Source organism: Vulpes lagopus, chromosome 2, assembly GCF_018345385.1.
Source record: "Vulpes lagopus strain Blue_001 chromosome 2, ASM1834538v1, whole genome shotgun sequence".
Lineage (NCBI taxonomy): Eukaryota > Metazoa > Chordata > Mammalia > Carnivora > Canidae > Vulpes > Vulpes lagopus.
The window spans coordinates 111,669,153-111,692,866 of record NC_054825.1 but is presented as its reverse complement, the minus strand read 5'-3'; the positions used below and the strand labels follow the sequence as shown (position 1 = coordinate 111,692,866).

Below are 23,714 nucleotides of genomic sequence, written 5' to 3'. Positions count from 1 at the left end.
GCTCTGGAGGCATGAAGTCAAGTCAAGGAGCTAGAAGTCACTCTGTTGAACCTGCTATGAAGCCTGCGCTCCATCAGCATCAACCGTGACCTCTCAGCTTGTGCCAAACACTCCAGCTCGGTGATTCACCTTCCATGGATGCACGTCTCCACATTTGTTTATCATCCAATCCAGCGTCCTTGAGAAAGTGCCCTGGACACAGTATTCCACGGATCAGACAGGATAGAGAGCTGTGTCCACAGAACGATCATAATATCATTAAATACCTGAGCATCTCCATCAGGACAGGACCATGCACATATGGGCAGGTAGGAGATACCTGTGCCTGTGGAAAATATGCCAAAATGAACACAGTCATAGGATTATCAGTAGCGTTGCATTTTCTTCCCTATACTCTAGATTTCAAGTTTTCAATAAAAATAAAACATATTTGACTTTTTATAATGTAAAGTTATTAGTAAAATACTTCGGAACAACGTGCTTGACTATGGAAAACCATTAGTACAGAGTGAGAATGAGCCATATAAGCATCTAAGAAGAGGGAGATTTCCCACGCCCTGGTGCTCCTTTAAAAGCCGTCTTTCAAACCAGACATTATTTGACACCCTTTGACTGCTCCGGCTTTCCATAATGGCCCATCACAAAATAATAGATTTTTTTTCCCCCAGAAATGCAATTGGGATTTATTTTCTAAAGAGAAAGTGAGAAGATTTACAAAACAGTGCCTCGGGTGAGGTGGTCCTTGGACCCATCGTAGGAGAACGTGCAAGAAGGAGGCCAGGTGTCTGCATGCACCACTCACCACCTCCCCTGGGAGGGGACGTCAGCCGTCTCTGAACCCCCCTCCTTCCTCATTCATCTAGGAAGAGGTTTGGTTTAAAGGGTGATTTTTTTTTTAAGATTTTTTTATTTATATATTCATGATAGACACACGGAGAGGGGGACAGTGCAGAGACACAGGCAGAAGGAGAAGCAGGCTCCATGCCAGGAGCCCGACACAGGACTCGATCCCAGGACCCCAGGACCACACCCTGGGCCAAAGGCAGGTGCCAAATCGCTGAGCCACCCAGGAATCCCCTCAAAGGATGATTTAAATCAGCTTGAGCTGCACCACCTCTGCATTCCATGAGCCCCAAGTTCTTCAGATACTCTCCACCTTCTCGTTGGCACCGGTTTGCAAGCTGATTAGTCATTCTGAAGAATGTGCGAGAGAAACAAGGACTGCACCGTGACAGTGGCAGTGATGCTCCCCGCTCGCCAGCAGCACCGAGAGTACAGACAGCCCCCCCAGAGCGCAAAGGCAAGGAATTGCAATAGCGAAATCACGTTGAGAAGGTAAACATGGAAAGGGGGTGGAGGACTCGCGGAAGTCATTGTAAAGCGCCGGATTGTTTCTCAAAAACTTGGGTGACTATCATGTGTGCGGAAGAGAGAATTGTTGTCAGTGGAATTCCAAATAAGTTGACAGAAGGATAATAGTCCCTGACAGCTCTATTTTATCTTTAAAGAAGTTTGGAGCTGTCAGGCGCCTGCCCCCTTTCGTTTAAGGAGGTGGCGCATCACTTGTAAGGGAAATGTCAGCTGCTCAGAAGCTGAGGGTGTGACAAGCTGGCAGTCCCCCGCCCTCGTCTTCCAGCACCTTCTCCGCGCCTCGCAGGGCGGTGCTGCCTGCCTTCTGCTGGCTTACGGACCCTTTGCAAATGTTCCCCTTCTTCCCTAACTCTGTATTCGTTACTCAACACCCTTGTTACAGTAACAATTCCTTATCAAGTATTCCAAGCATAAGGAGTCCAGAGGTTGATGCCCCACTCTGTATTGTAAGGGAATGGGGCTTGGTGGCCGTAACCACGGTCCCCAGCATGCGACCAGGAACGCAGACAGCCTGGTGTCCATCCCCTGGGTACCGAGTCCATATGTAGGGACTGTGACCCAGTTCAGTAACAGCGGCTCCTGAGCTGGGCCACCCCTGGAAGCGCCCGTGGGACCTCTGTAGGATGCGGCTGCCGGGTGCCACCCCCAAGTTCTGAGTTGGGTGGTCTGCATGGGTGTCAATATGAGAATTTGTCACCCCCAAGGGAGAGGACCCCGATACGGTGGTTGGGAGCATAAACCTGGGCCCTTGGGCTCGTCACGCGTCCCCCCTGTGGGCTGTGTTGTCTTCATGTCCTCCTACTTAGAAAGGGGTGATGCCATCAGAGTACCTGCCTCCTGGCGTTGTTGACGTGAGAATTAAATTCACCGAGTGTGTCGGATGTCGCAGGCCTGGCAAAGGTCAGTGTCAGGTGTCCTCAGCTCTGCTCCTTTTCTCCGTGGACCTAGGAGAGGTATTGGGGCTTTTCCTGGCTAGTTTTGGGAAGGTCTGATGGCGTGGGGGAGTGAAGGGGAGGTGGGACATCAATTGCCATCTCCTCAGGAAGGGTTCCGGCTTCCTCCAGCCCCAGGCCTGCGGCTACCACCACATTCATTGCCACGAAGGACGAGCCTGTGTCGAGGCCCCCGCAGGGCTTGGGTGTGGCTGTGTCCCCTTTCACCGGGCCATCCTCCACCGTGCGGAAGGGCATCGTATGTGAAAGGTTTCTTTGCAGTGATGGTTTCCTGGTAGGACTCCACCTGTATTTTCAGGCCAAACTAATTTTCAACCATCTTCCTTAGAAGTTGACTTTCTAAGCCCAAAGGTAGGCATTCCCTGTTTGTTTTTTTTTTGTTTTTTTGTTTTTTTGTTTTTTTTTATAAGAGGGCGGACCCAGCTCCGGTGGGCTCTGGAGCCGCGCTCCCGCCTCCCCGGCATTCCCTGTTTTGAAGAAAGTCCGTACTCTGTCCATCTGAGGCTGAGGGGAAAAAAAATCCATCATTCTGGCAAAATCTCTGTCCAGCCAGTTACATTATTGCAGATGGGTTCACAGCAGAGGTGGGAGGGCCACCGACCACGAGGATGGAGACGTGGACTCGGCTGCCGCCTCCTGAGCTCGTCGGATCACCGGTGGGGGCTGTTTCTGCTAATCGTCTGTCTTTTCTATAAGAAGCAGAGCTGTGAGGACATCACTCGGACTGTGAGCAGAGGCACAGGGAGTGCAGAGTGCGTGGTGGCCGGGACAGACACAGGCTTACATTCGTGCTGATCATGGCCTTGGAGCTAGTCCTTGGCCGACGCGGCCCAGGCGGCCTCAGACCTCAGAAGGCGATTGCCCGATTGCCAGCACCGTGACGTTTATTCCTTTTCTCTGACACTGATAAGCTTCATTTCAAGACACCGACTGGCTCAGAAACTGAGCTTCAGTGAGCGACTTAGTTTACACTGATTTTATTTCCGGGCAAAGTCATTAACGTCATTAGGCTCACATTTGGATGATTGCAAATTCTGGGAGTGGGGGTGGGGTGGGTTTAAGTGTCCCTACTGGTAGTCCTGTGCTCCTTGTACCAATGAGGACACTGAGGCCAGAGCAGTGAAGCCACAGTCACGACCGTCCCATGGTTTGCAGGCTGTGGAGTCAGAACCCGGTGCTCCTCCTGTAACAGGCTCCGGGGACCCAGCCCCATCCCCTCACATGCCCAGGCTGTCATTTCCGCATCAGGAATCCACGGCCAGCTAATTGTCCTCAGGGCATTCACTATTCAGGGGCTATTTTCCCAGTACATAGTCTGGGACAAAAGGTAAAATGAGTGACTCCCCCTTAAGCCTCCCTGGCTTGTCTTTCTTGGGCATCCTGGATGCACCTGCACATCCGAAGGGAACAAGCACGTTATCCTACAGGGCCTGTGTACTTTGGGGTCCTTTATCTGTTTTTTTCTACCAGAATTGTGTTTCTTGGATTGTGGATGGGTTAAAAAGCAGAAAGTAGATGACCATCCTTCCTTGTCATCTTTAATGCCTGTGCAGTATAAATGCAGAAGAGAAACAGGCTGAAGATTCATCCACAAAAAGATTCTTTGGTCAAGAAGGGACTTGAGAAACATGCCTTTCTCTCTTTAAATAACCTGGTGTAGAGAAAAAGACAAATCTTGGGGAGTTAGACCTCATATGGCCACCGACACAGTTACCATTTTTAATTTTTATTATTTATGGTTTTCTTCCTTTCTATTTTCTCTGGACTAAAGAATGGTATAGAGTTTTGACCACCAAACATTTAGGAACACAACTTTTCATGGGAGCATACTTTTTGCTTTGAATTTGACCTCTGAAGATTATAATGTATGGTGTGAGGACAGATTTTAGCCTGCATCCAGGAGATGGCTTGGGGTGTAATTTCAGACCCAGGAGATTTTGTGAGCAAGGCAAGGAAGCAGTGAGCAGTGGTCAGTCCACTGAGCGGAGCCTGAGCTCGCCACCCACCTGTGTGTGGACTCCAGTGCTACATGAGCATCTCAGACTGGCTCTCTCATGCTGCACGGGCCATTTCTCAGAGACTTCTAGTGACTTGTAGGAAGGCAGGGATCATGTATCAAGAGGCAGCCCGAGGTTCAAAACCTCTCTGCTCCCATGTGCCAAGCCATTAGGCTGGCCAGCAAAACCAGGCCTTGCATTTTGGTTTCTCACTTGATGGGACATCTCAAAGGACCATGGATATTGAGATATTTTATTACCATTGAAAGGGGCATGAGCCAACTTTTAACTCCTAAAACTCCAGCACAGGCCAAGTGGTTGAGTAAAAAAAAAAAAAAAATTAACAGGTTGGAATGTCCTAAACTTTAAATTCCTCATGAGCACAAAGGAATAGGTACTTCTAAAGTTGTTTAAAGGAGAATAGGTCTTGGACGTCATGAAGATATGTTGGCCTGATCCAAAGAAAGAGTTCCCAGAAAGTAGCTTTAGTTTTGTATCATGTGTCATGTCCACCATGTGTCAATTCCACAATGCACCCCCTCCCCTGTATTTCTGGGAAGGAAATCGTGCCCTTCATAGTAGGATGAATTTGTGTTCATCTCCACATTCATCTTAGCACTTGGGGCCGCCACAGGCCATGATGGCTGAAGGACACATGAAAGTCACAGCTGGCACCAGGGGATGCAGATTGCCTACAGAGCAAAGCCAGTCATGAAAACCACATCCCCCTAATCCTCCACATTGCAGGGCAGCTACAATATAGAATTGGTTTGAAATACAAAAAAACAAAAACAAAACTTCATTTACCCCCAATATGGTTTATTAATGAATTTATTAATGAATGGTTTATTAATGAATCTCAAAATAGCTTAGAACATCCTTCTTTTTATATCCGTAGTAGCAAGCCCCACTCAATCCCAGACTCACCTGTCAAATACCAGGAACAAAAATCCCAGGAAGATAATGGGGCCTGACCCCAGATTCTGCACCAGCCTAGAGCCGCCCAGCGAGACGGCTGCTGGCGTTCCTCTCCAGCAGGCGGGATGTCTCTTGTCCCAGCTCACGACATCTCTCCCCGGTTCTGACTCCCTGACGCCATAGCAATGCAGGGATGGAGGAAGCGCCTCTCTAAGCTTTCTTCTTTATGCATCTAGATCTTAGGAATCAAAATCTCTCAGCACCCTAAGCTGTGCCAGAGGCAGCCTGAAGACAGCCCAGACAGTGACCCGTTTGCTGTCCATGCCCGTGTCTCTTCATGCAGGGATACTCTGTGGCTGTGAGCCAGGTGGCCGAGCTGGAGGTATAGGCCCTTCCCGCCATCCCTGGTTCTGACCCGAGAGCAACCAGCAGGGCCAGAAGAGGCATTGATGAGGGTGGAGCGTGGGCTCTGCTCGCCTGAACGGAATCCGCAGACCTGGGCATCGACGGGCCATCCCCTCAGGACGCCGGCTCCTGCCTCTTGTCTGCAGCTGAGGGGCCCTGCTCCATGTAACCACTGCGCTTCCACATCTTGTTAGCTCAGCGTGCGGGTCCCCGGACATGGCACCGTCGGGGATGCAGTCTCAGCACTGACCAAACCAAGCCCCGTGTGAACACAGCCTATTTCCCGGCCCCGGGGAAGGACCCACACACACCTGGGAGTCATGGTCACAGCACACGTGTGTGTGCACATGTCCCAGCTGAGCTGTTCCCTCTGTCTTCACAATCACTCAGGGCTACTGCATTCACGGAGGCTCCTGGCCCTCTTTCTGTTTGCCCCCATGCACCTCTACGCATTTTGCTGCCTTTTGCTGCTACGATCTTTTGGACGGCCAGTCAGGGGACATTTGAAGCTCATCTCTCCCTTGTCCCTCCATTATTTCTCCATTGCTTTTATTAAACAGATTCCCACCTGGACATCAGATGGGCATTCCTCTTTGTTATTATTTTTATGGATTGATTTTTTTAACCATTAATTCTTTAATCCATCTGGGATTTATTTTTGTGTAAAATATAGGGAGGAAATTTTTTTTTCTGCTATAATTTAACAGTCCTTGGAAATTTAAGTGTAAGATCTTTTTCTGATTTTTTCACCAGGCTTCTTAAGGCCTCTGGTTTCCGTCACCAACCCAGTATTCGGTTATGTAGCTAAGCAGTTTTCCTCATGCCAACCAGATCTGAAACAGTAGTAGTAAGATCTGTCTATTTAGATGATTTTCAGATGCTCTGAACCATCGTGGAAGACCAAACTTCTCGAAGAGATAGTTGGGTGTGGGAACACAGTGGCTCCTTTCCTTAGCTGCTCTGCTTCCCCGGATCTCCTCGGGGGTGGTGAATGGAACAGAGACCTCTCCCAGGAGAAGACGCACCAGGGGGTATGAAGCCTGCCGCCTGCAGGCCCTTGTCAGCCTGGCCCACTCCACTGAGATACAGGACACCTCCAGGAGGCTGGCTGGATGCATCGATGAGCTCCTCGCTGTGAGGAGGCAGCCCAGGCCTAGGGCGTGGTGACACATGTGGGTCCACACGGCAGGTAGCATTCAGAAGGACAGTCCTGTGGCCCTGCTGTCACTCACATGATATGCCTGCAGCTGATGGCTCTGCTGTCATGAGCACCTGAAGTGTCCTCCTGCCCTCTGGCCACCGGCCCCGGCTCTCACACCACAGAGATGCCCTCTGAGGCTCCCTTCACTGCCATCTCCACACTGCAGCCCCCCCAACTCTCACTTGCTGGGGGCAGAGGGGGCAGCTTTGCTTGCTCATGCGGCATAGAGAAGACCCACAAACCACAGATGGGGAGTGAGCAGGAGGACAGGGCTCGGAGGTGAAAGAAATTCGAGGTCAGGCGGTGATAACTGTGCCTTTGCCATCCCGTTGTCCCGTTTCTGAGGAGTGAGGGGACCAGCCCTGCCCAGGGTCAGTGTTGTCTCGCCTTACCAGGAGCTCATGCTCTGCCTTCGGCGCCACCACCACGCCTGCCATCCTACAGCCTGTTTTCTGTTTATGTAGAAAAGAGAAGGGACACTGGCTAAGGCCTTGCTCACTTGACAGTGACTCACAAATGATAAACAGGAAAGGCAAGACTCGGTTCTGCAACACGACCTCCTAAAGAGCTTGCACGCAATGACCATGACCAATGAGGAAAACAGGGTCTGAACTCGGGGCTCACAGCTCAGCGATACAGGCTGCGTAAGTAAAAGGCCCAGTGACTGTCTCCACTCTAAGTGCTGTTCGCCTTCCATCTCCTGGGGGTCTGTGGTCTCTGGGCTAGAGTCTGTTTGCAGCACAGACGGGGCACTGCGCCCCTGTGGGATGCGCCAGCCCTCGCCTGGAGCACCGCTTCTCTCCACAGTGAGCCTCGTCTGCTCTCCCGTAAATGCAGGGTTGCATGGCATGCTCCCCAGGGCCCTGTGAGCAGTGACGTCCCGTTCCATTGGTCCAGCCAGCAGAGGACCCACTGTGTGTCACCTGGAGCATGGACAATGACAAGCCAGACCCCACACCCATTGCCTGGTGCTTTGGTCCTGGGGTCTGGGGGCTGCGGGGGTGCAGGGAAGGCCGGGCCCAGTAGGTGCCATGGGGCGACCTGTAGCTCTGCCCATGGCCCTCTCTACTGACTTGTGGGCCTTTTAGAGGCCAAGGGACACCGAGGTCACTGTAGTTGCCAGGGTCTGGTATTGGTCCAGGAACAGACCAGCAGTGGAACGGAAGAGGAAGGTCAGAGAAAGGCCCGAGATTTTCCCCCGTAAAGCCCACCCTGCAAAGGAGCACAAGCACCGTGTGCTGTGGGGGATTCACAGGCTGCCTCCTCGTCCCCATGACGACCCCGTGAGGTGGGTTCCAAGGCCAAACCCCCCTCTAAGCAACAGCTGGGATGCAGGATGCATGCTCCGAGGCCACTGTGCCCCAGCAGACCCCCCTGCCCCCCCCAGACAGGCAGGCAGCACACAGCCCCCGTGGGTGGGGGGGGGGGACAGGGGGGCTCCAGGGCATGAGGACCTGAAGCAGAAGCAAAGCCAGTGTGAACAAAGGGGAAGGTAGGAGGCTGTCCTGTGACCAGGAGTGAGACAGGACTTCTTTGTTCTCTGATTGTGGTAAAATACACATAACGTCGTATCAGTCATTCTAACCATTTGTAAGTGGTATCAGATCCACTCACAGCGAGTATAACCTGGTATAGCCGTCCTCACCACTGTCTATACCCACAACTGTGTCAGCATCGCAAACAGAAGCTCTTCCCAGCACCTGGCTCCGTCCCTTGCTGTTTCTGGGAGCTTGACCACTGTAGGGACCTCAAAGAGATAGAGCCTTACAGTATTTGCTCCTCCGTGTCTGGCTTGTTTCACTCCGTGTAATGTGTTTGGGGTTCCTCGTGCTGTGGCGTGCATCAGAATTTTATTACTTTTTAAGGAGCGATCGCACTCCGCTGCCCAGATAGAGCGCACTTTTTGTTTATCTGTTCGTCATCGACAGACGCTCAGGCTGCTTCCACCCCTTGGCCGTGTGAGTAATGCTGCTGTGAACATGAGCGTGGGGTGTGAAGGTGTCCGTTTGAGTTCCTGTCTTCAGTTCCTGGGGATGTAAACCTAGGAGTGGAATGGCTGGGCCACGCGGCGGAGCTGTGTCCACCTGTTTGAGGAGCTGGCACGGTGTGTTCCACTGAGTCTGTGCTGTGGCACATTTAACCAGCTCAGGCACAGGCGTCCCAAGTTCTTGCTCCAAACTCTCCAATGCTTGTCATTCCCCCACCCCCACTTTTCTTTTATTACAGTCATTCTTTGGGAAGCATTTCTTAAATAGAACTTTAAAATTGCACATCACAAGGGCCAGAACATAGATGGATTAAATGCCTGGTCCAGTAACACACACTTAAACGGGTCACTCGTAGGAACATTGGAGGAGATTCCCTCCCTCTGCTCACGTGGGCGCCACAAGGTCACTGCCCCTGGTGTATCAATTTGCTTATGGGAATCTTGGGGTTATTCTTATTCTCAAGTGGTGGGCCTTTTTGGCCGGTTTATTTTTGCCTCAAAATTAATTCCAGCTGCGTTCCCAGATGGCTACACTTTGGACAGCGTCAGCACTAAAACCATTAATAATGTAATTGATTAAAACACACTAATGTTGGAAAAAATCCCTAGTGCCTGCGTATCCTCAGGGACAGAGAGAAGCAATCTTCTTCTTGATTTCCAGTTCTGCCAGAAATGAGAAGATGGAGATTTTGTGACCCTAAATGATTCAAGCAAGGATCATTCATATGCATATGCTAACACTCTTGGAGGAAGAAGTGTCAGGGGCCCCGGCTAATACCAGATATCACCCTGCAGGTTACTCATTACTTACAAAGGGACATATGGGTCCTTACAGTAAGAGACTGGTGATTTGTCACTTTGATCAAATTTAGCATCACATAGAGAGGGTACTGCAACATGCACACCTCTCCTGCTGCAATCAGAGGTGCACAGCATCACCTAGGAGAGACTTTTGCTGAAAAAGACCCTTAGTCCTATGAAGCCTCCAGCCCTAACCTCAGTTCACAAGAAATAAAGGAGTTAGAGCCACCAGTTGAGCAACAATCCGACAAACCCAGAATATGAAACAATCTACAAGAAACTGGCCTGGCCTTCCCAAAAAGTCTACAAAACATGACAAAAACAAACAAACAAAACCATGGGATAGTTCTATTCTGAGATAAAGAAATATAACAACCAAATGCGATGTGTGAACCTTGTCTGGATCCCACATTGGGTAAACTAACAGCTGTACATGGCATGGTAGGGGCGTGTTGAACGTGGATTGGGTATCAGATGACGTTGTGAAATGATTGTTAAGTTTCTTTGAGGTGACAGTCGGGTCAGGGGTTATGTAAGAGATTGTCCTTACTCCCAGGAAATGCTGCTTGCACACATACCTAGGAGTCAAGTGTCATGGGGTCCATGATTTAGTGTTAGTTTTGGCTGCAGTGTGTGTATGTGTGGAGAGAGAGAGACACGCAGAGACAGAGAAGGACCCAGAAGGAAAGCAAATGTGTCAGAGAGCAGACAGCTGTCGATTCCAGGTGGATGACTCAAAGGTGATCATTATCCTACTGTTTCAACTTTCGTGTCTGCTTGGAAATTATTGCAACAAAACGGGGGGGGGGCAGTTATTTGTAGCTAATGTTTTATATTCCGAGTTCTCTAGAACACCATTCCTGCCTCTTGAAAGGCTGTGTTTTTCTGTCTTGCAGTTCGGGACCGAGTCCGATCGAAGATGGAGAGAGACATTTTGGCAGAAGTGAATCACCCTTTCATTGTAAAGCTTCATTATGGTAAATAGAGTAAAACACAACCTACTTACTACTTCTGCGGTTTTCCTCTCTGAGGGAGCAAAATGCCCTGTTTTAACCAGAAACCAAAGTGAGGGGCTGTAGTTTGTTACTGATTAAATCATCATTGATAAAGTAGTGAAAGAAAGAAGGAAAGAGAGAAAGAAAGAGAGAAAGAAAGAAAGAAAGAAAGAAAGAAAGAAAGAAAGAAAGAGAAAGAAAGACAGACTCTTGGCCTAGATTGGAGTGAATCTATGACATATTTTTGTGTTGTTTTAAAGTAAAATGCTTTATGCCCAATAATTTCTTTAACCAGAATGGCATCACCTTCTATATTTCAAGTGAATGCTGTGTTTCAAGCATTTTAAAGAGAGTAGCTCACTGAACCCTCAAAACTTTCTTTCAAGGGAGGTCATTGTTTCCATGTCCTGGAAGAGAAATGAGACACAATCAAATGATTGTGATTCTTGTGGCCACAAAACTCCTTTGGGTTTGCTTTCTTCCATTTCTCTCCTCTGGGAAGCAGTAAGTGAAATCTTCAGATTAAAAATAATGAATGAGGGGCGCGAGACTGCATTCACGCTTACTCCCCTACTGAATAATTAGCATGAGGGAAGTATAGAAAATAAGACAAAACCAAAAAAACAAACAAACAAACAAAAACCCCAACCTACTTCATTGGTTTCAAAGCTCCAGGTGTGGGGGATTGTCCATGACATTTTCACAAATCAGAAGGAAGCAAAGGTGTAAGCTGTGCCCAGAGGTGGGAGGGCGGAGGCTTGTCACTCTGCTGGTTAACTTTTGATGATGTTACTAAGAAAACACCTCAGTCTTGCATAGAGAGTGTGTGGCTTATCCTTTCAAAGCTAGTTAGAGTGAATATGGGTGTGAAGTCACTGGAAGGTGGCTGTGGCCGCAGGCAGGTGTCTGACCTGACTCATAGCAGCCCCGGGAGGTGGACCCCCACACACACACAGCCACGTGTGCAGCCCCTGCTCGTTAGCCGCTGTCAGATCCAGTCCCATGTGTCATTTCAGCTGGTTTCCAGAGGATTTCCCTGAAGAACAGCTGAGCATCTTTCGAAGATTTTTTAAGCTGTCTTCCATGTCAGCTCTGTGGTTGATCAAACGACATTTGTTGTCCTTTTGCCCGTCAAGCCCTAAGAGAGAGGATTTAATCCATACTTCACTTTATACGATTCTGACAAGGATTTTTTTTTAGTTAGAAGCTGTCTGTTTCTAAAACCCTAATGCATAGAATGTTTCTAGTGTTTTCTTTTAGAAAATAAAAAGTTTTCAAGTTAGCTGGGATATCAGGACCCCCTACATCTGCACTTTCTGTGTATGCAAAATAGATACCAGATGATAGATCATCAATAACATTGAACTGAGTATCAATAGTCAATAGTGGTTTGTTTCTCTCAACCCTCACATGCACGTTCAGCCCCCTTTGGGGCAAGGTACACCTGGCTAAATGGTGGACAAGACCAGAAACATAAACCTAGTTTGCGGTGATCAAACCTAGAACATGGGCTCCACTCACCTTTAGTCTGATGCATGGGGTCAACCGGTCACCAACGCTTCCAAATGATGGATTTCCTGACCTGGAGTTGCATAGAATGCAACTTGTCCACCCCGGGTTGGAGCCATCATCCGGCTGCTGACCAAACTCCTCACAGCAAAGCTATTGGTCCAGTGCAACCCTCGTGTGCCCAGAGCCCAGCACCGGCAGTGGTGACGGGAGAGCAGATACATGCCTCCATGTGTCTTCCAGCCCCTCTGGGGTTAAAAAGGAAGGGGGAGCAAAGGAGAGGGGACGAGCGAAGAGAGGTGACCCTCTAGACTCTCAATAAAGGTGGGAAACACAACAGACTCACTCCTGCCGGCCCTTTCCTGAGTTCTGCCCCAGCAAGTGCCCCCCCTCACCCCAACTCGGCTCCAGTCCTGTTTCTGGAAAGCACCAGCACCGCAGCACGTGTTCCGGGCCCCCAGGATGCCAACCCTCTCTCCTTCCACAGCCTTTCAGACAGAAGGAAAGCTTTACCTGATACTGGACTTCCTGCGAGGAGGGGACCTCTTCAGCCGGCTCTCCAAAGAGGTACTGGGGGCAAAGGGGGATGGCGAGCACTCGGGGGTCTGTGTGTGTGGTGTGCATACTGAGTGTGCACTGCAGGAGTGCAGTGCAGGGGTGCAGTGTGTGTGCTGCCACTACGTGCTAATGATGTGCCTGTCTGTGTGTGTGTGAGACTGTACTATGTCAGTGTGTATGCTGAGTGTGAGACATGTGTTCAGTGTGTGCTGTGTGTACATGTGGTGTGCATGCTGTCACCATGTGTGATAATGTGTGTCTGTCAGTGTGCATGCTGTATGTGGTGGGTGTGCTGCGATTATGTGCAAATGGTATGTGCGCAATGTGTGTGTCAGTGTGCATGCTGTGTATGTGAGAGTGTGTGTGTGGTGTGCATGTGGTGTGTGCATGTGGTGTGCATGCTGTCATAGGTGACATGTGTGGTCATGTGCTATGTGTAGTGAGGTGTGGGTGTGCATGCTGTGTGTGCATGTGGTGTGCATGCTGTCAGTATGTGTGACAATGTGTGTGTCAGTGTGCATGCTGTATGTGGTGTGTGTGCTGTGACTATGTGCAAATGGTGTGCATGTCAGTAAGTGTGAGAGTGTGTGCTGTGTCAGTGTTATATGCTGAGTGTGTGAGAATGTGTGTGTCAGTGTGCGTGCTGTGTGTGCATGTAGTGTCCATGCTGTCAGTATGTGTGAGAATGTGTCTGTCACATGCGTGCTGTGCGTGTGAGAGTGTGTGTGTCAGTGTGTATGCTGTGAGTGTGTGGTGTGCGTGCAGTGCTGCTGGGGTTATGTGGTGTGTGTGGGATGCGTGTGCATGGGAACATTGTGTATGTGCATGAACGTGTCTGTTTGAAGAAGTGGCATGAGCCCTATGGAGAAGCCGTCTGTTACCCTAGGAAGACTTTCAGCAAACGGCCCTCCCGGGGGCACCGTGCAGCACCCTGACTCCTGACCCCTGACCCCTGAGTGCGGCCCAATGTGGAGAAGGAGCAGAGGGCCCTACAGTGGCAGCTGAGGAAGAAATCTCCCCATCTCTCACTTTCCATCGGGTCTTCTTGCAGGAGGTCTCCATGACTGCAGGCCACTTCTGGACCCAGGGCCTTGTCCTTGACCTCGCGGTCCTGTTATAGGAATTGTCCAGAATGTTACCCAAGGCCACACGAAAGCTCTCTGGCCCCTAGTGGATGTGAAGAGTGTGAAGAGCTCTCTCCTGCCCCAGGCAGCAGTAGCACTGGGCTCAAATCCCAGAGACCCCATGCAGTATCTTTCCCCCCTGAGCCCCCCCAACCCACCCCCCACCTCTGGTCAGTCTTACCTGGCCCCGTGCTCATCAGCCTGAGACAATGCGTTCAAACTGCCCTCTCCCCTTCTCTCTCCCTCCCACTTTTTGGCCGGGAGATCCTTCCATCCTGCATGGACCTCCAAAGTGAACCACAGATCAAAATGGAGCAGAAATGGGGGTCCCAGAGTCTGTGAGAAGCTCTCTCCCTCCGATTTTTAAGGGTCCCTCAGGCAGTGCACCATTGATATTTTGGGCTCCTTGCAGTAAAGTCAGATCCTAGTCCTACAAAGAGCCCTTCTGGAGCAGGTGTCTGTCCCTGCTTGTGCTCACATGTTCCCAGAGATGCAGAACAGTTGGCATCTGCCCATTTCTCACCTGATAAGTATTGATTTCCCCTTCCCCTCTCAGGCCATTTGGGGTTTGAGTTTGCCCAGCATGTGGCATGACACACCCCGTCGTTGGGCTTCTTGACCAAAAGGCAATAATAATTAGCACAAAGCCCTGTATGACCTCACGAGGGGAGCGTGTGTCTCCCACAACACCATTCAATCCAGAATAAAGGTAAAGTTGTCAAATGTGGGCGCACCAGATTCTCAGAAACAACATGGGAAAGTATCCTCTTTCTGCTCTCTCTTGGAACAAGGCCACTGGACGGCATCCTGTCGTGTGTGGGCCGCGGTACTGACTTCCTCCAAGGACGCACATCCGTGGGTGTTTCATTCCTATGCAGACACTATTTGTCATCTACACTTGGGGACCATACTGAGATGAGCCCTGGGAACTGGACAAGTAGAGAAATACGGTTGTGCTCTGAGCACGGAACCGCAGACAACCCGTGGTGGTTCTAGACAGAAAAAGTCGGAGTGGAGAGAATATGATTGCTAGCAGAATCTGATTAAAAGTAAATCTGTGGACTATGTTAACTGATTTAGAAAAGAAGACTAGCCAGGAGAGGTGCCCACTGAGCGCAGGAGATAGAGCAGGAGGCTCCAAAGGCCAGAAGGGCAATGAGGGTTGACAGCCCCAGAGGTCACCACCCAGGACCAAGGGGCCTGAGGCCCGGCCCCGATGGGGGGTATCCCTTCTGTGGAATGGATGTGCTCCACCTGTTCCAGCCTGACGTTGTCACCATCCAGTTCCCCAAACGGCCCTTGTTCTAACTCTGTGTACCAGGCCGCCTGCTGCTTATGTGTTGATTCCTCATGTGTCTGCGTTCAGAGAGAGCTCAGTGATAACGTACCCTTCTAGTCTCTGTGACGCTGATTTCTCACGGTGAATGTAAAGAATGGTTTGTGATGACAATCTGGCTTCCTAGTAAGGTGACTTTAAACAGTACGCGCTGATTATAACAAGCACCACAGGTACGAAAGTGTCCCTCGGATGATGGCTTTCAAGTGTGCTGGGCCTAGCATATGCCTCAGCTCACCTGAGCCAGGATGCCCGACTCGTGGACCCTGACACCCATGGGTCCCTCTCAGCCAGCCTCCCCTGGCTCAGGGTGCCTCACTGACTCTACGCCATGTACTTGTTGTCTCTGGTGGAACTCAGCCCACTTTGGGTAGAGGGGAGGGAGTCGGGATGCATTCTCAGCAGCCCCTCATCAGGCCTTCGGGATGTTGGGGTGTCACTTCACATCCCAACGACCTATGTTAAAATATCAACCCAGAAAGACATACCCCCCCAGTGCTACATCATTCCTGGGGGGGGGGGGAGGAGGAGGAGGGAATTAAGTGCCCCACTTACGAGCTAATTAGGCCATCTTGGTAGGGAAGCGCTCTCCTGCCTTCACTCCTCTCCAGACCATAAGGAGAACTCATTTTCCCGTTGTAAGAGCCAGCAGAGCATCTTGGGGGGAGCCTGTGATCTTCCACAGAGCAGAACTGACTCAAGTGCATTTGCGGGGCTGACTCATGACGTTCTCTAGCAGAGTTCTTCAAAACAAACCAGCCACAGAAGAAGCCGAACAGTCTTGTTCTCTCTTCCTAGGTGATGTTCACCGAGGAGGATGTCAAGTTCTACCTGGCTGAGCTGGCTTTGGCTTTAGATCACCTCCACGGCCTGGGGATCATCTACAGAGACCTGAAGCCCGAGAAGTAAGTGAAGACACAGTAGGACGCCGCCTCCACACCCCACTTCTTGCTGCCCCAGCTGGTAGCTTCTCTGTTTGATTCCCAGATGGGTGCCCAAAAGGGTGTAGACTGGGGCCATCCTCCTGTGGGCACCTCCCATGCAGGTCCCATCTGCCCACCCCTGAAAAGGTGCCCAAACAGGTGAGAGGCACTGGGAATAATGGCGTATCCATCCTCGTAACAACACGTCAGGGGAAGCCAGGCTCGGGCCGAGTCCCTGCTGTTCGGGGTAAAGCTGGGCAGGTAGGGGGCATGCCCCCCACTCCTCCTTGCTTCTCAGCTGCTGCCTCCCCTACGGTGGGGAACTCCTCAGACATGGCCACCTCAATACTAGTTTGCCTCTTCCGCTCCTGTCCATTCTCTGCTGTCCACCTGCAGGGCTAGGAAGCCCTCGCCACGACTTCAACCAGCCATTTCCAGGTGGCAAGTCAGATGAGCTTCTCAGAGAGCTTTTCTAAAAGATTGTGGCACCTGTTTCCCTGGATCTTCTGATAAGATTTGCGTGTCTTTGGCAACGATCATCTATAATGTTTTAGGATATTTTAGCAATCTATTCTAAATTAAAAGATTAAAGTCCCTCCAAAATCACAGTTTCCATGTGAGGTTTTTTTCTTATATTCTGTGTAGAGCAGACTCATAGGAGTGGGCCACGTGAAGAAGGTGATCAAGTGGGTGCCATTTTGGGTTCAGTAGGGTTGCTTGACCAGAGCCCCAAAGGCCAAGTCCCTGATGTTCTCACTCACTATTCACTGTCCTGTGAGACCATTCGATCCCACCCATGGAGGGTGAGGTCCATGACTGCTGGTGGACAAGGTAGAGGCTGGTGGGACCTACCAGCTTTGGCCATAAGGCAGCCTGTACACTTGGGCTGACTCATCACCAAGGGCTCGGGCCGTGGGGTTCCAGCCCATGCTCCACAGCCTTTCCTCCATCTACACCGAGCTGAGGAGAAGACAGCTCTTCTCTGATGCCATTTTTATTAGATGTGGTGGTCGTTTATGGGAAACATCTGGGCAACGTGGTGTCCATACATGGTACACTTGTCCAACACCAGAAGGACGTGGCTTTGACTTAACTACCTACAGTAGTTAGCTACAGTACGCCATCACTGGCTGCACGCGTCAATAAAAGTTTAAATAATCTCAAAAGGCCTCATCTTCAGCATCTCGGAGGAGAGAACAGTATCCTATTAACTCCAGCTGCCTCCCTCAGAGAGCGGTAGCGTGAGGCAGGTCTCAAAGCTGTGAGCCCCAGGCACTCGTTAGGGCGTGCACCCTGGTTCTCTCTCTCTTTAAAGGTCAAAGGGATCTTTACAGTTAAAAATAGTAATATTTAATTGCAGAGTTGAAGAAAGAAGATTTTGTTGTCAATTAGAATTAGTAAGGGATTAATCTTGAAAGCTGCTCCTTTCTGGGTAGGTCCCAAATTATAACTGAAAAGCAAAGATGAAAACATTCACCTCTTTCATGATAAATTGGCATTTTAATTATGTGCTGTAACATTTTCCTTCACATTTCAATTAAATAGTAGGTCTCTTTTTTTTCAATCCCATGGCAGATTTTTTCAATTGTGGTAAAAAGAAAAAAAAAAAAAACAATAGAAAATTAGCACCGTAACCATTATTAAATGTGCAGCTCTGGCCGTGTGCACACTCACATCGTGTACCATGCAGCCACCAGCACTGTCCTTCTTCCAAACTCTCTGCATCTTGCAAAACTGAAACTCTGTCCTGGTGAGACGCTCACACCCCACATCCTCCCCTGCCCAACCTCTGACACCCCCTACTTTCTACCTCTATGAATCTGAGTGTTCTGGGTCCCTCGTATGAGTAGAAGGCACATTTCCTGAGTTGTGCCTGGCTTACTGCACTCAGCACCTTGTCCTTTGGTCCATCTGTATGCTGGTGTGGGTCAGAATGTCACTACTCTCCCTGACTGTTGAAGGCATCCCATATGAATACTCAAGGCCTTGCTTTGCTTTTTCTCCATTCTGCTTCTGGTCTCTTTAAGGCTGGGCTAGTACCCTCCAGGAGCTGATGGAACAGGATTTAATTACAGCAAAAAAAGAAACAGAAGACTAGGAGTCCTGGGGTCCCCAAGGCCTGGAAGAGGGGCTTCCTCCAGTGTTGGCCAGCCTCTGCCCTTATAGGATCTCCCTCTGCCCTGCAATGAAGAACACCCTCCCACAGGAGAGCTAGGAAGGGTGAGGATGACACCCCCTCCAGACTGACACTCTAGATGTCAGACACTGGTGGGACGAGGGCTTGCAGCCAGTGGGATAGCTCCTACAGCAAGGTGAAGCCTGCCGAGCCCCAAGCCTCCTCAAAGCCAGAGCCCAAGGTATCACAGGCTTCCCCAGCAGAGCTGGGTCAGTCCCGAGAGGCAGGGTGGGACTCAGAGAAGGGTGATGTGAAGAAATAGTGCCTCTGGCCATTGAGGACCTGCCTGGATCAGGAAAAACTCAAGAGGCTCCAGATTCCCCACACACCAAGGCATTCTTGAGCCCTCTCAATCACGTCCTTCATGCAGGACGGTTGGAAGGCTTCCTGAACCTTCCTGTAGGCTACAGAAAGTCTCAAACCTGTAGGCCCCTGCTTCTGTTGGGTTAACCCCAAACACTGGATTGGAATCCACCTGTGGCTCAGCAGAGAAGCTGCTGACTGGGGAAGCAGTGATCCCAAAGCCCACGTCTGCCTGTAGCAGGTGACACCTGTGTGGTGACTGCTGCCCTGGCTGCCCTGCTGTGCCCCCCTGAGATCAGCATGACCCTCAGCTGACCAGGGCTCTTGTAAAGCATGTTTTCTTCCCTCTCTTTCAGCATCCTGCTGGACGAAGAGGGACACATCAAGATCACAGGTTTGTAAAGGACAGCAGTGTCCCTGGTAAATGCGGGGAGTAGCTCGGAATCAAAGCCCTCATCCCACCAGCATCTGCTGACATGGGTCTCACTTTTGGCTGAAGTTTTCTTCCATAGGGATTAGCTATGTAGGAGTGTGTCCTCTGGGCACTCAGACTTTCCAGGTCCCCTTCCTTTCCTCCCTCCTGACCACAGAACCTTCCATCACCTTCCCTGCACCTCTCATCCCTGGCTGTTTTGTTCAAGGATGATGATGCACAGGACCCACCTCAGGGCAATACTGGTGCTCTCCTGGGTAGCACGTCCCGACCCCACAGCCTCCTTCCCACCTTCAGTTGCCCTGTATGAATCCACATGTGAGCCTGCCTTCCTACTAAAACCTCAGACCCCTCCAGTGCCACCACATTAGGGGACACTGAAAACACACTCCCTAGTTCCATGACACCCGTTGTAGTCATGTCCTCTTGCTGCTGTCACGGTCTCCACGGTCTCCATACAGTCGGTGGCTTACAATAACACAGCTTCTCATCTTCCTGTTCCAGAGGCCACAAGTCCAGAATGGGCCTCAGGGGCTACCGTCAGGTTGTCAATGAGGCTACATTCCTTTCTGGAAGCTCCAGGGAGCCTGTTTACTGCCTTCTCCATCTTCTAGGAGCTGCTCATATTCCTCAGCTTGTGGCCTCATCCTCCCTCTTTACAGCCAGCAGCACAGCACCTCCTAATCTCTGTGACCCTGCCCCCAAATCCACAGAAGGGCCCTTGTGTCACAGGGCCCACCTGGATAACCCAGGATCACTAGCCCATGTCAAGATCCTTGGCGTCAGCAGCTCTGCAGGACCCCACTTCTTGGGAGGTGACCTGCTCACAGCTTCTGGGGCTTTGGCTGCGGTGCTCTCTGGGGGCCATCCTCCCGTGAGCTGCCCTGCTGACCTGGTTCTGCCTCCTGTGCAAACACGCCCACTCCTGCACGTCCACCGATTTGCTGTTCCTGAACTAACGCTCTCCTCTCTTCCCCTGGAAGCATGTCCCTGCTCAGGGGGCCTGGTCGACCCCTGCTCTTTCCTCAGAGCTTACCTCGGCACCACTTCTTCCTGAGACCTCTCTTCCCTGCTCTGTGGCTCCCATGAGGTCACACTGCCCCTCTGTTGCTGGCCTGCATCCCCCCCCACCCTGTCTTCTCAAGGGTGGGTTTACCTGGTCTTCACGGATCCCCAGTACTTGGTGGAGTGCACGTAGTAACCGGCAATAAACATCGACTAAATAGTTTTACGTGCTTGTTAATGTTCAGAGTTAGAGTTTTGAAATGTTTCATGAATTTATATACCAGAAGCTGATTATCCATTTAATCGAACCTTCAGGCCACCCACTCCTGGCATAGAGTCCTAGGGAGCCTAAAATGTCATGCCATCGGAGTTTTGCAGCATGTGGTAGAGATTTAAGATTCTGTTAATACTTTCAAAGTTTTCTCTGCCAAACGACGAATTGCATATATCATATAAAAGTCACACTTGTGCCTGGTAGCTGGAAGGCATTTTGAGCTATAATGTCAAATTTTTCTATTACAGCATTTCAGCTTTCTCTGGTTCAATAATCATTATTATTATTATTATTATTCATGACCCCAAGGTAATAATATGTGATAATTTGCCATTTTGACCAGGCACAGTTTACAAACAACCCCCTCCCACACTCTAATGTGCAAAGCAAACCACTACGCTGTGAGTGAGCAAACCCACCCGTGGGTGTTTAATGTTCTCGCTCAGCATGCGACCTTACTCCACCCTCCCGAGGCCCTGGAAGGAACTGATGGATATCATCCTTCTTCCCAAACACGCTGAAACTGAGGGTGCCATCATCTTAGAGCCAATGTGCCCCCTGTATCCCTCACCCACTAAGTGCATTAACGCACAGGCTTTGAAAAAAGATAGAACACGCTGAGGATTTCTTGGAGGAGGGAGACGGGAAGCGCTCACTGCATTCCCACGGCAAATGCTCCACAACCTTTATCAGACGTGCCTCACCACAGGGATCTCCTTCCCCGGTAGCCTTCTGCCTCTAACTCCCTTCCAGCCCTTTCTTTCAGAGCTACCACTTACGTCCCATCTCCTCCGAGCAGCACCACACGCTCCTGCATCCTGGCCCGCGGACCTGCACACCGGAGTGCCCGTCCACCTGCTGTGCCCCTTCAACAGGGGCACACTCCTGGGACTCCTTGTCAGTCTCTAAGAAACACAGCTTCTTGATCCTGTTACCAGGCACCCCAAGCTTTGTAGATCCCTGGGAGGCCTTGACTTGGGGAACTGACCGTGCGGGGGCATGATGACTCTTGCATCCAAGGCGGGTTCTGTGGCCAGGACAGAGCGGGTGGGAGAAGTGACGCCCAGCCGAGCACAATGCACATATGTGACGCAGAAGCTCGCAGGTTAGGACTCAGCATAGAAACAGTTCTGGTGCCTCAGACTGAGGCGGTGCTGTGTGCTGTCCCACTTGCAGATTTCGGGCTGAGTAAGGAGGCCATCGACCATGACAAGAGAGCGTACTCGTTCTGCGGGACGATAGAGTACATGGCCCCCGAGGTGGTGAACCGGCGGGGACACACGCAGAGCGCCGACTGGTGGTCCTTCGGCGTGCTCATGGTAATGGTCTTCCCCGGTCCGCGTCAGCCTCCCTTGTCGCGGGTCCCCAGCGCCCATGCCCATCCTCACGTAGGCTCAGAGGTCCGGGAATGGCCAAGGAAAACCGTGCTTGCAGTGTATACAGGCAGTGTCCTGTGTGCCCTGGGGACAAGGAAGCCACCAGATTCCTGACCCTACCACTTCTCCGCCCATCCCAAATTCCCACCGCCAGGAAACAGAACTGGGATTCAGATAAAGACACACATGTATTAAGCGTCAAACCCTCTTGCTACTTAACATTTCTACGGTCTGGGCATGAAGAGTTTAAGGGATGTGGTGATTTTCACATTAAAGACATTTTCTTATGTCAAACACAAAATCCTTCTACTTAGTCACAAAAATTAACATGAGCCAAAATATACATGGAGTGAGACATTTTTACATCTACATCTAGAAACTTGAATTTTCTTAGCTTGCGAGTTCACAGACCGAGCCCATACCCAGACACCGCCTAGCCCGGGGGATCCTGTAGTCGTTATAGAAGTGGTGTTGGCTCCCTCCGCCTGTCCCCAGAGGGGACATGTGGTCCTTCCTCTCCTTCCTTGCCCTGTCACTCCGCCCGTCCTTCCAGCAGGCTCTGTGCCCGTGGCCCTCCATGCTCCCTGTGCCCTCTGCCCAGACTGGACTTCTGATGCAGTGGAGGGTCACTCAGCCTGTGTGGCTTCCATGCGTCCAGGCCACCTGTCTTGACACCACACGACGTGCCTTGCTTCCTGGCTACAGGACCGCTGGGCTGTGTCCGGCGGCGGGGTTCAGAGGCGTTGCCTGGGGAACCGTAGCTTGGCTCTGTCTTGTGTCTTCTTGGCACTTTGACAAGCTGCTGTTATAAATCTGTCATCTTATGGTGTGAATCCCCACCTCGGGGTGTCTCCCCAGCACGAGGCATTTCCTAAGCACCACCGTGACCTTCCGCATGGACTCCCATCACAGACAGGCCCCCATGCTCAGCGAGCTCTGTGTCCCCTGGGGACGACATGCCTGTGGGCTCCCCATTCTAACCACCTGGGGTCCCCTGCGCTGCCTGGTCCCAAAGCTATAGGAATGCTCTGGGGTTTGGAGAATATCACACAGAGGATGGTTCTTGACTTTTCTAAAGGAGACCTGGTCCCAGCGCTGGCTGGCATCGCTGACACACCAGGAGCCGTGGGCCCCGGGTGCTGGGCGTTTCTTACTGAACCGGCGGGATCACTTTAGTCAAAAGGATTCCACATTCAGTGTCTGACAGCAGCTGGAGAAGCTCATGGTGCTGGTTCCAGTTCTGTTTTGTTCAGCAGCAGGAAGCCGGCGGGGGGGGGGGGCGGGGGGTTGTCACTGTGATAATAGAGTGAGTCTCTTGGCTCTCAGCGTTCATGAGGCACCTTCGTAACTCACCTGAACCAAAAAAATCTTTACATTATGCAGCAAAGATACCATTCTTTCTGGTATTAGGTGTGGAAATAAGGCTCCAGAATCTTAAGTGATTGGTTTGAGATCACACCATTGTTCTCAAAACCACATTCCCATTTCGTCCTGCCCACCGAACCCTTGGGCCTCACGTGGCAACCAGCCTGCAGCCAGATGTCAGGACTCCTGCATTCGGCACTTCCACGGGCAACCCCAGGAGTGCGTTCCAAACTGCCATTTGCAATAGAAATTCAGGTCTACTGTGGCATTGAGTGTCGTGTCTGAGCTTGGCCTCGGGAAGAGGTCAGTTGAGGGCATGTTGTGTTTACAAGGTGCCCCCCACTAGCTTTGTTAAAGAGGGTGTAGGTCCGTGGATGGAGCACCTGGAGGAACGGTCTGCACACTGGAGGGGCCACTGCCCATCCCTGGCATTTCTCCACCGAGGAACTACACCTGTGTCCTCTGATGATGCAAGAGGGCCCCCCTGAGAGCTCGGATGAAGACACCCACACCGATGGTGGAGATCCTTGTCCTGGAGCAAAGTCACATGTCTGAAGTCAAGCACTTGTCGCTGGAATAGAATGGTCTCAGTAGTGATGGTCTCCATAGCAACGGTAGATCGCTATCTCCACACTTGTCTGGAACTCAGGCTCTAGGAGGACGTTGAAGTTGAGGGCTTTGTAAACATTTTTTGAATGCTCCGG

General features: G+C 50.9%; 1 protein-coding gene across 6 annotated transcripts in view; it reads left to right on the top strand.

The window, feature by feature from the left end:
• Positions 1-23,714, top strand: part of RPS6KA2 (ribosomal protein S6 kinase A2) — a 350,533-nt gene that overhangs the window by 263,146 nt on the left and 63,673 nt on the right. For all 6 annotated transcript variants that reach the window (XM_041742331.1, XM_041742333.1, XM_041742335.1 and 3 more), the window contains 5 exons: positions 10,530-10,610; positions 12,625-12,704; positions 15,954-16,060; positions 18,914-18,951; positions 21,446-21,588. In XM_041742331.1, the coding sequence (XP_041598265.1) occupies positions 10,530-10,610; positions 12,625-12,704; positions 15,954-16,060; positions 18,914-18,951; positions 21,446-21,588 (449 nt within the window). The remainder of the gene's footprint in view (positions 1-10,529; positions 10,611-12,624; positions 12,705-15,953; positions 16,061-18,913; positions 18,952-21,445; positions 21,589-23,714) is intronic.